Source organism: Chiloscyllium plagiosum, chromosome 36, assembly GCF_004010195.1.
Source record: "Chiloscyllium plagiosum isolate BGI_BamShark_2017 chromosome 36, ASM401019v2, whole genome shotgun sequence".
Classification (NCBI taxonomy): Eukaryota; Metazoa; Chordata; class Chondrichthyes; order Orectolobiformes; family Hemiscylliidae; genus Chiloscyllium; species Chiloscyllium plagiosum.
Genome location: NC_057745.1, coordinates 13,023,151 through 13,034,813, shown reverse-complemented (window position 1 = coordinate 13,034,813; position 11,663 = coordinate 13,023,151). Strand labels below are relative to the sequence as shown.

The 11,663-nt window shown below is 39.7% G+C and overlaps 1 protein-coding gene across 1 annotated transcript in view; it reads left to right on the top strand.

Moving 5' to 3' along the window:
* Positions 1-313: 313 nt before the first annotated feature.
* slc24a5 (solute carrier family 24 member 5) overlaps positions 314-11,663 on the top strand; it is a 28,794-nt gene continuing 17,444 nt past the window's right edge. The window contains exons 1-6 of the mRNA XM_043677346.1: positions 314-685; positions 886-1,068; positions 3,618-3,701; positions 4,289-4,392; positions 5,023-5,123; positions 9,665-9,948. Of these exons, the coding sequence (XP_043533281.1) occupies positions 526-685; positions 886-1,068; positions 3,618-3,701; positions 4,289-4,392; positions 5,023-5,123; positions 9,665-9,948 (916 nt within the window). The 5' untranslated portion in view covers positions 314-525. The remainder of the gene's footprint in view (positions 686-885; positions 1,069-3,617; positions 3,702-4,288; positions 4,393-5,022; positions 5,124-9,664; positions 9,949-11,663) is intronic.

The following is an 11,663-nucleotide window of genomic DNA, read 5'->3' as shown; positions in this document are numbered from 1 at the left end:
TCGTAGTCACGAGAAAATAGCTGTGAGGAAAGCAGATGATCCAAAAATGTTGCGGTAACGGGTTTCTGGCAAAGCCATCAGAAACAGGAGTAATGCATCCAAAAGTGTACTTCCATTCCAGTCTAATACCTACAATAAATATTGATTTTGCTGCACCATGCTAATTCTACCTGACTAAAGGTGTAAATGAATACCTGCAACACAATGCACCATCTGATAAACGCAATCCTTCAGAAGTCACTCCCCCCCGGCAGGGGAGGCTGCTTGTTCCCTGATGGAAAAGTTAATTGGCCCTCGCGGGAAAAGCCGCTTGCCGAGATAATAAGTTACTGCAACCCGTGATCCTAGTCATCTGAGCTCTCGTTCAGGCACTGGTACAGTAAGGGATGAACGTTTCAATGTATCCCCGTGTTTGTACGTCAAAACTGAAGCGTTCCGGTGATTTACCAGCGAATGACAATTGTCTAGGAATATAGAGCAGTGTTTAAAAGAAAAATAAATATTGTGGGCATTTCATCAAGAGCAATGAGGACTACAGTGGCCCTGAGAGCTAGGAAAAGGAGAACAGATGTGATTTTTCTTGTGGTGGGAGTTAGTGTGGTCCTGTATGGAATAGCACATCTTCTCCACGAATTAGCCGCCTCTGGACTGGGTACTGCTTCAAGAACTCGTCGAGATATTTCGGGTATTTGATTTCTGTTAAAGTCGAAATGAGTTATTTAAAGAAAGTGTTGTCCTCGGTTGTCAGGCTAGTGGTTTGAGAAATTCTTGCCAGCGTTTAATATTTACGATCAGCAAGTTTGTGTATCTGATTTGTGTGGTTGGTTGTGCTCACATGCTAATTCGAAAGCACTTTTTCTTTTCTTCCCCCTCCCTCACTTTAAGCGGATAATGTAACCAAGTGCGTACAGGCTCCTTCATCCGAATTTCCTGAAGGATTTTTCACACTGGAAGAGAGAAAGCAGGGAGGGATCATTATTCATTTTATCATCATCCTCTACATGTTGTTGGCTATAGATGTCGTGTGTGAAGAATACTTCCTTCCTTCTCTAGAGGTTATCAGCGAGTGTAAGTTTTTCTTAAATGCTAATTTGTATATAATCTTGTATTTGCACTCGAGATTAAAGTTTTCTAATTGTCGTTATAAATTCCTGTTTTCACTTTTTTTAAAAAACATGAGTTTACATAGTTTATTTGTTCATGAATGTGGGTGTCACTAGCCAAGCCAGACTTTTATCATCTATCTATAATTGTCTAGAGGAGAGTTCAGAGTAGGCTGTATCGCTATGGCTTTGGTGTCCGATAAAGGCCAGAGTTCCTTCCCTAAAGGTCATTGGTTCTAAAACTATTTAGATAAATCGTAGTGCTGCAGTATATTTTGCAAACTTAAATTCTAACTTTTTTTTTCTCTCTGCTAACTAACTTTCATTTGACTTCTGTATTAACTATCAAAACATTTATATAAAAAATGCTTTTTAAAATCTGCAATCCCTGATACAATCCCTTGCCCCACGATGCATTTGTCCTCACTTCCTCCTAGTTGTGTAACAGCATAAGAGGTGTACCTCTTTGTAATTAAGTAATAATTTCAGACTTTTGGATAAAGTAAGAGTTGAGAATTCTGTCAATTCGGTCAAATCTGTACTACCAATAAAGTGGAGAATACAGGTGTACAGTTGATATCCTTCGCAAAATCTGATAGCAGCAATTTTTTTTTCTAAGGATTATATGTTCTGTCCTTTGAAAATGGATTTGAATGATGTCAAGGAACAAGTTTGATCATAATTGTTTCCAACTAAATATTGAAGACAAACTATAGGTGAAGACCAACACACATTCTCAGGGTACTAATTCCATCGAGTGAGATCAAACAAGTTAGTTCACACGTGATCCTGAGCTGAATGGCCGTGCTAATGCTGTCTATTTTCACCTCCTGCAGCTTTGTCCTTGGCTCAGTTCATTTTGCTGTTGCTAAAACCCTCAGTTATGCCTTCCTTACTTCTGGACTCAATAATTCCTAACTGATATCTCAATATGTTATGCTCCATAGACTTGATTATCCAAACACTCTCCATGCCTTAACTCCAAGTCCCATTCACCTTTTGTTCTTCTCATCGACTCTCAAGTGCTCAATAAGAGTGTTTCTTTCAAAAATAAGATCATGCTGGAAAAACACAGCACATCTAGTACCATCTGCAGAAAGAGAAACCGAGTTAATGCCTGGGTCTGGTAAAACTCCTTAAACTTTTATTTTTTTAAATCTGCTTCAGTTGTGCATGCATCATGCATTAACTTCTGTATTCCACCAACATTTATAAATGTGGTTAACAAGTGACCACATAGTTCTTTTTTGTAGTGATACTGGTTGAGAGAGCGCCCTGGTGAAAACTCCCCTGCTCTTAGAAATATTGCCATGGGACCTGTTGTGTGCACCAGAATAGGCAGATGGGACCCAAGTTTGATGTCTTGTCTCATCTGAAAGATGTGCCTCAGTACTGAGGGAGTTCATGAATCAGTACTGTCAGTGTCAGGTCTGGTTTGACGTGTTCAAGCCCTGCTGTGGGACTTTAACCAATACCTTGCAATGGGTCCTACTAACTAAGCCACTGGTGACTCATCTAATCAACTTGTTCAGCAGTGTTATTACACATCTCTGGAGAGGTGGGATTTGGACTCAAATCCCTTGACCACAGGTAAGGATACCACCACAAGAACCCCTATGGCTCTGAAACTGTCCCTACACTTTTTTTCCCCCCCACCTCTACCTCGCTTTCCTCCTCATGCAGATGCTCTTTAAAACCCTTTTCTTGGTCATCTGATTCAAAGTCATAATTTTGTTTCTCCATGTTTCTATGAAGCACCTTGGGAAAAGTTCTAAAACTCCAAGGCATTTCAAATTGTTGATCATTCCTCACTCCTGAAATTATGTGCATTTAGGATCACCTTTTTAAAACTAAGTGTCACATTCAAATTAATGTGTGCATTCTACATTTATTGAAGTTTAGTTTTAAATTATTTTGTCTTTAAAATGGTTTCAATTTTTTTTTAGTTTTATGTAGTGCACATTTTTATTCTTGACTTCAGGTCATAAGCTTTGCATTTAATGAAGGAAGAATTCATTGTACTTTTGACCAGAAAACTCAACTCTACTGTAGTGGATCAGTCTCCCCGAAGTTATTTTCTTAAGGCTATTTGAACATGTGCTCTCTTTGCTAAGAAAATGCTTTAACTTTGTTTTTGTCCTCTACCGATGGCATACATTGTGCCTATTACTAGGCCTGGCACAGAGTCAATAGCTTTAAGGTTTGAGTTGTAGCTGATTGTACAAGTGATCGTACAGTATAACTATGCAGTTGTTATCTCACTCTCTCATGCATTTGAGACAAACCATGTGAGACCCAACAGGCTGACCATCTCTCAGACTTGTGCTTGTTGTTCTGTAGTGTACACAATTCCACTGCAGTCTGAAGCCAAGTTTGAAAGTAAATCTGGGACTGCTGAATGTCAAACATTCTGTCGAGTTGTTACATTTTTAGCTGATTTCAGTTTAAGTGTGTACTTGATTCATTCAGAGAATTTCAGTGTTGGAATAATTACATCTTGTAATTGATTGTTAGGTCTTGGTCTCTCCCAAGATGTTGCTGGAGCAACATTTATGGCTGCAGGAAGTTCTACACCTGAACTGGTCACAGCTTTTCTAGGTAAAGTGTGAAATCTTCCTTTTTTTTATGTACTGGGTAGATGTTTTCTAACTAATATGATTCAAATGTTATTATGAATCTCTGGAGGAGGTGGGAATTGAAATTTGGTCCCTTGGTCCAGAGGTAGGGACATTAGCACGAATCCTTGGGTAATAAATGTGCACAGCACATTCCAGTTAATATTTGGTGATCACTTGCATCTGGTATGGGTTTTAATTCAGCGTTTTTTTACTTCATCTAAAATGTCAAGTAATAAAATTTGCTTTTAAAATTTTCCATGTAGAACATGGGGAAAATGCTTTTAATGTGTTTTGATTCCATTATTTAAAAATACTTAAATATTTCAAATGACCTGTGCTAGTTCATAATTGTACAAGTTGCAAATACTTAAAATTACATTTTGAGCTTCTGATTAAGGTGTATCCTTCAAAAAATTATTGAATATTTGCATTTTAGCTCTGTAAAACTTCTATTACATGAGACAGTCATGGGAACCTTTTTAGACCTGCAGAGTTCATTGTTTAACGATATATTTTGGGAATCTTCATTCCAGGATTTTTTTTGTCTGATATCTCTCTTGTATGCAGGGGTGTTTGTGACAAAGGGAGATATTGGAGTCAGTACAATAGTTGGGTCAGCAGTTTACAATTTGCTTGGAATCTGTTCTGCGTGTGGATTATTAACTACCATGGTAAGTAAGGAGAATCTCAGTGCTGACATGATCAAGAGGTGAGAAAAGGTCACACCAGTATCTTGGTTTGGTACTTGGTGACCAAGTTGGAGATCTTTGCAATTTTTCTGAGTGCAGGAATAGCTAACCATTTATATCACTCCAATCTGGTAGGAGAAAGTGAGGACTACAGATGCTGGAGATCAGAGCTGAAAATGTGTTGCTGGAAAAGCGCAGCAGGTCAGGCAGCATCCAAGGAGCAGGAGAATCGACGTTTCGGGCATGAGCCCTTCTTCAGGAATGCTCCTGAATATTTCTGAAGAAGGGCTCATGCCCGAAACATCGATTCTCCTGCTGCCTGACCTGCTGCGCTTACATTTTCAGCTCTATCACTCAAATCTGACCAGTTCAAATTCATTTTAACTCAATTTTAGAATTTATTGAAGCGAAGCCCAGTTTCATAAGAATTATTGAAACACGTGATCACCAATTGTGCATTGAAGTATTCTAGATTGGAGGTATACTTGTGGTATAAAACTTTTTTTTAATAATTTGGAAATTTTTGTTAAATGTCATTTATTGGAAAATGCCTCTTCAGAGCTGAAAAGTGGTTAAATTCCTGTCATGAGAATTTTAAAACATCTTTTCCAGGTTTGCAGGTTGACTTGCTGGCCACTGTTCAGAGATTGTGCAGCTTATGCGATCAGTGTTGCAGCACTAGTTCTTGTTATCTTTGACAATGCAATCTACTGGTAAGAAATCTGTCAATTATTAAACCATAGCTTTTTAAAAAAAACTAATATTCTTCACCACCTAATTGAGTGTAAAACACAGTGAAATAGACTGTATGTTCCAGAAAGATCCCCAAACTGTCATTTTTAGTTTACTCAATACTCACTTCTGAGTTTTAGCATAATTCTAAGGAGGGAGACTTTGCCCTTGGAATTATCAATGAGCACCCTACTTTGGCTAATTCAGAACATTAAAGCCTTCCATTCAAAGCTGTAGTTGCTTCATCAGAGGGATCATGGAGGGTTTCATATATCAAAACCCCTAGTGTATCTTTTGCGGGCTGTGCTACAGTTAATCTAACGTTACTTCATCCAGCTATTGAAACTTTAAAAGAAAATAGCCATGTGACTGTGTGTGTGCCACCAAATCCAAAACAGTGGGTTGTCAATCATTTACGTCCTAGAACCTATTTTTAAATCTGACTATGATTAGTGTGACAGTCAGATCAGTTCTCTGGAGCCTTGTAAAATAAGGTTAGGGTGGTTTCAATCTTGCGGCCACGCATGCTATTAAATTTACTCAGCAGCCACCGGATGATTGATTGTGGAAAAGTGAAAGATTCAGTGCTGCATGTATTTTTAAAAAAGTCTCCTTTAAAACCTGGGGCTGTGTGGAAGGAGTTTTAAACTGCATTTAACTGGCCTACATGGAAAAGCTTTTTGGCTAATGCAAGATGCCAAATAGTTAATTGATAGAAACATAGGAATATAAGTAGACCATTTAACCCATTAGTGTGTGGTGCTGGGAAAGCACAACTGCTCAGGCAGCATCTGAGGAACAGGAGAATTCTGTTCTTGCAGATGCTGTCTGAGCCGCTGTGCTTTTCCAGCATCACACTCTTTGACTCTGATCTCCAGCATCTGCAATCCTCACTTTTTTTTCTTCCCACCTCTTAAAATTTGTGGCCTATTGAACACTTTGCCCTTTACCCACACGTCACATAACTTCAATACTATTTACTGCCTTTAAATGTACTCAAGGTAGGTGTTCACAGCTCCTGGAGTAGAGAATTCTTGAGATTCAAAACAAATTTTTGTCCTTCCCTAAGTGTCATCACCCCTGTTTTGAGGTTGAAACCATGCCAGCTGTGATCTTATTGGAAGGTGGAACAGACTCTGGCTGAGGAGCAACAGGAGGCCATACATCTGACTCTTGACTCTCTGACAGAGGAAACATCTTGCCTGTATATATTCTGTCGCTTCTGTGAACTATCTTGTAGATTTCAATAAGGTTACTATTTTGTTCTTAACCACAGAATTCAGTTCCTGTTTACCCAGGCACTCAGGATAGTCCTGCCATCCTAGAACAAGCTTGATGAACATTGTGCTCTAAGGGCAGTAATATCCTTGCTGAGGCAAAAGGACCAGAGGACCAAAGCTGCACAAAGCAGTCCTGGTGTAGTACGATTGAAACAAAACTTTACTATGCTGTATTTAAATCCTCTTATGATAAAGGCTAATGTTTACTTAGCCTTGCTAATGATTTGCTGCTCTTGTATGTTAGACATTTGGTTATCTATTGATGAGGACACCAATGTCTCTTTTACCACTTTAATAAATACACTGCCCAATCCTACGTCCTACCAACATGGACACCCTCCCATTTTCTCCATTAAATTCCATTTACTATGTTCTTGCCCACTCACTAAGCCTGTCCAAATCCCCTTGAAACCTCTTTACATCATATTTATAAAACATAAAGCTAAATGTGAATATCACATACATTTTTGATCCCCACCTCCAAATCACTGATGTATATTGTGAACATTTGGGGTCCAAGTACTGATTCTTGTATTACCCCTATTAATTAGGGGCCCTCTTGTGGCTCAGTGGTAGTGTCCATAGCCCTGAACCAAGAGGCATGGGTTCAAGTCCCACTTGCTCCAGGGGTGCGTAATAACATCTCTGAACCAGTTAAACTTTTTTTAAAAACACACTAGTCACAGTCTGCCTAGGCAAGAATAACCAATTTATTGCTAGTTTATTTCACTTTTAGCCAGTGATTAAACCATTCTGGTTATGTTACATCTTTATCCAATGTTCATTACTTTTGTTAACCAACTTCGCTGGTGGACCAAAAGCGTCATGAGAACCCTGGTGTACTAAGTCTTGTCAACTCCCCCTTTTTGGAGTAGAGTGGTGCTGGAAAAGCACAGTGGTTCAGGCAGCATCCGAGGATCAGGAAAATCGACGTTTCGGGCAAAAGCCCCTCGTCGGGAATATAGGCAGAGTGCCTGAAGGGTGGCGAGATAAATGAGAGGAGGGTGGGGGTGGGAGAAAGTAACATAGTACAATAAGTGAGTTGGGGGGGGGGGGGTATGAAGGTGATAGGCCAGAGAGGACGGTGGAGTGGATAGGTGGAAAAGAAGATAGGCCAGTAGGATAGGTCATGGGGACGGTGCTGAGCTAGAAGTTTGGAACTGGGTGAGATGGGGGAAGGGGAAATGAGGAAACTAGTGAAGTCCACTGATGCCCTGGGGTTGAAGTGTTTTTACCAACTCCCCTTTTTGCCAATTTTGTTAGTAACATTCTCAAAAAAAAATCTAATCAGGTCATTAATTATCGAAATATCCATTCACTACATTTTTATAGAACTGAAGTACTGAAGAAGATGCCTTTTTGTGTCTTGAATTCATCAGGACAGTTTACAATATTACCTCTTCAATGATCCCTAACTGTTTTGAATGACCCTTTGAAAACTTTGCAAGAAGCCGCTCCTCTCTTGCAGGGCAGAATTGCTGTTGCTACCTAGAAACTCTTGGACCTATTTGTTCCATAAATGTTACCAGTCTCAGAATGTTGCCTAGCTTAGAGCAAAAGAAGCCAATACAAATAGGATTTCATTGCATGAATATCGAAGTTTTAAATGGGTAAAATGCTTTCAATAGTAAGCAAGATAACATGCAAGTATTCTCCCACCTTTCTTCATAATTTACCGAGGAGTCAAACTGCACCTCAAGACAGGTGATTTGTGAATCTGAATTGACCGTGGAACTCTACCTTGAACTTCTTGGTCTGGTATCTATATACAGGAAGCCCAGGATTTAATATGATCATAACACTTCTTAGCTCTTGCATAGAAAATAAATCTGCTATTTTAGCTTTTTAAGATTTTTCTTTTCAGGAAAATAAACCGTTCTTCTGCTTGTTTGCACATGTGATGACATTATTGATACCTGCAATGATAAAATAGAACAGAACAGACCCTTCAGCCCACAATGTTCTGCTGAGCATTTATCTTAATTTGCCTGTCCAGCTGTTGCTTAAATGTCCCTAATGTCTCTGACTCTACTACCGCTGCTGGCAGTGCATTCTACACACCCACCACTGTCTGCGTAACAAACCTGTCTCTGACATCTCCCTTGTACTTTCCTCCAATCACCTTAAAATTATGACCCCCTCATGACAGCCATTTCTGCCCTGGGGAAAAGTCTCTGGCTATCTACTCTGTGCCTCTCATTACCTTGTACACCTCTATCAAGTCACCTCTGTTCCTCCTTCTCTCCAGTGTGAAAAGCCTGAGTTCACTCAATCTCACTCTTCATAATACAAGTTCTGCAATCTAGGCATCTTCCTGGTAAATCTCCTCTGCACCTTCTCTAAAGCATCTACATCCTTCCTATAATGAGGGGACCAGAACTGGACACAATATTCCAAATGTGGTCGAACCTGGGTTGAATAGAGCTGCAGCAAATCCTTTCTCACTTCAATTAATCTCCCTATGAACGCAAGCCAAAACACCATGCGCCTTAACAATCCTATCAACTTGGGTGGCAACTTTGAGGGATCAATTTATGTGGAGTCTAAGATCCTGCTGTTCCTCAACACTGCCAAGAATCCTGTATTTAACCCTGTATTCAGCATTCATATTTGACCCTCCAAAATGAATCATTTTGCATTTATCCAAGTTGAACTTCATCTGCCACTTCTCAGCCCAGCTCTGCATCCTGTCAATGTCATGATGTAGCCTGCAACAGCCCTCGATACTATCTACAATACCACCATTTGTCATCAAACTTACTAATCCACCCTTCCACTTCATCCAAGTCATTTATATAAACTACAAAGAACAGAGGCCCAAGAATGGATCCCTACAGGACACCACTGGTCACTGACCTCCAGGCGGAATACTTTCCATCCACTACCACTGGCTGTCTTCTTTCAGCTAGCCAATTCTGTGTCCAGGCAGCCAAATTTCCCTGAATCCCATACATCCTAACTTAAAATTTCAGGTACTTAGGACTGAAAACGAAAAACGCTGGAAATCACAGCATGTTAAGCAACGTCTGTACCTCTCTCCACCGATGCCGTCTGACCTGCTATGATTTCCAACACTTTTATTTTCAGTACAGATTCCAGCATCTGCAGTAGTTTGTTCCTATCCAGAACCTAGGATATGGGTTGACTTTTATATTCAGTATTGTAATGCTTAAAATTAAGTAATGGCCACTATATGACTAAATTAGCTTAATTTTATGATTTTGCCTGTTCTACCTTTTTAGGTATGAGTCTGCTTTGTTGTTGTTGATCTATGCACTGTACATCGTGGTTCTGTGCTTTGACATTCAAATAAATCAATACCTAATGGAGAGGTTTAGCCCATGCTGCACCTGTTTAACACGAGCAATGGAAGAAGACAATGAACAGCAGCCACTAATAGATTGGCAAGAGAAAACTGGGCCATTGGTACATCGCCATTCTCGATCAGACAGTGGGATTTTTCAAGAGGATTCTGATTATTCCCAACTCTCTCTCAGTTTACATGGGCTCTCTGAAAAGATTGAAGGTAACAAAAATAGTAGCCATTTTGTTTTACAGGGTACAGTTACCATATGAATTCATCTCCTTTATGGATACATAGAATTTTGAGGACTTTGGCCAAAGTCAGGGATTTAAACACTACAAAATTATCCATTTGTGTTCTTCAGAATGTGTCTAAATAAACAAGCCACTACATATACCTTAAGGTATCTATTTAAAACAATTTGTTAGCCTCTATTAAGATTTTCTTTTTTTTGCCCCAAGTCATATTTAAGTAAAACTTGGCTATTTATTAAACTTTGTGTTATGGACTTCACCACACGAAAGGCCGTATTTTTTTTCATCTGATATTGTTTCTTTGGGCTTTCATATGTCTAATCACTTTAAACTTTTTTTAAAGTATGCTTCTGTCAAGTGATGCTATTTTGTGTAGCATTGTCTTTGGTCTCAATTTATAGAGAAACAAATCTAAGTGAGTTTTGAGAAGATTTGTAGCTCAGGTTGAGGTACTGGATGTAGGTTTGCTCGCTGAACTGGAAGGTTCATTTCCGGACGTTTTGTCACCCTATTAGTAACATCTTCAGTGGGCCTCCGGTGAAGCACTGCCGATAATTCCTGCTTTCTATTTATATGTTAGTGATGTCATTTTCCTGTGAAGTCACTTCCTGTTTTTCTGAGTTTTAACACATCGAGTTAGACCCCATCTACCATCCTCTGAGGAAAAAGAATGGGAAGTGAAGTCACCACATGATGGCGTCACCACAGGAAATGGCATCACCGACCCAAAGAAACCCAAACATATAAATAGAAAGCAGGAATTATCAGCCTGGGGCCCACAGAAGATATTACCTAGTAGGGTGACAAAATGTCTGGAAATGAACCTTCCAGCTCAGCGAGCAAACCTACATCCACAAACAAATCTAAGACTGCACCTGGAGTGTTGCATACAAAGTTGAGGAGGGATGTAGTTGTACAGGAAGCAGTTCAGAGGAGATTTCCTAGATTAATTCCAGTGTGGTGACACTGTAGCTTTCAAAGTTGTTTTTAAATATGTAGAGAAGTTAAGACAGATGATTAAGTTATCTTTTCCAAGCCAAAAAGTAAACCGCTTATGAGGCCCTGGGGTTTTTAAGTTTTTAGAACCATCATGAACATGGGAGCCTGACTCCACCCAGAAATAGGGTTTTAGTTTTTTTTTATTGTTTTGAAGTTGTGGTGTAAGCTGCCATACATCTCTTAGCTCATTAAAAGCTTCAGTACAGTGTGTGGTGATCAGTCGCTCATTCATCTACCCCAGATTTTGTTTCCTCTTGTTCTTTCCACCTTTTATCTGGAGAAACCATTGCCTATGAGGCAATCTATTTTCCTTAATTTGCCTTTGCCTCGTCTCTTTATGGAATGTTACTAATATTGGAACAGTTGCTGTTTAGTAGCTAAATTAATCTGTTAAGTTTTCCAAAAAAGTTAGTCATACCAATTCCTCTTTGTACCTTAACTGGGTAGAAGAATAAAGTTGAAAATGTGTTGCTGGAACAGCGCAGCAGGTCAGGCAGCATCCAGGGAACAGGAGAATTGACGTTTCGGGCATAAGCCCTTCTTCAGGAATGAGGAAAGTTTGTCCAGCAGGCTAAGATAAAAGGTAGGGAGGAGGGACTTGGGGGAGGGGCGTCGGAAATGTGATAGGTGGAAAGAGGTCAAGGTGAGGGTGATAGGCCAGACGGGGGTGGGGGCGGAGAGGTC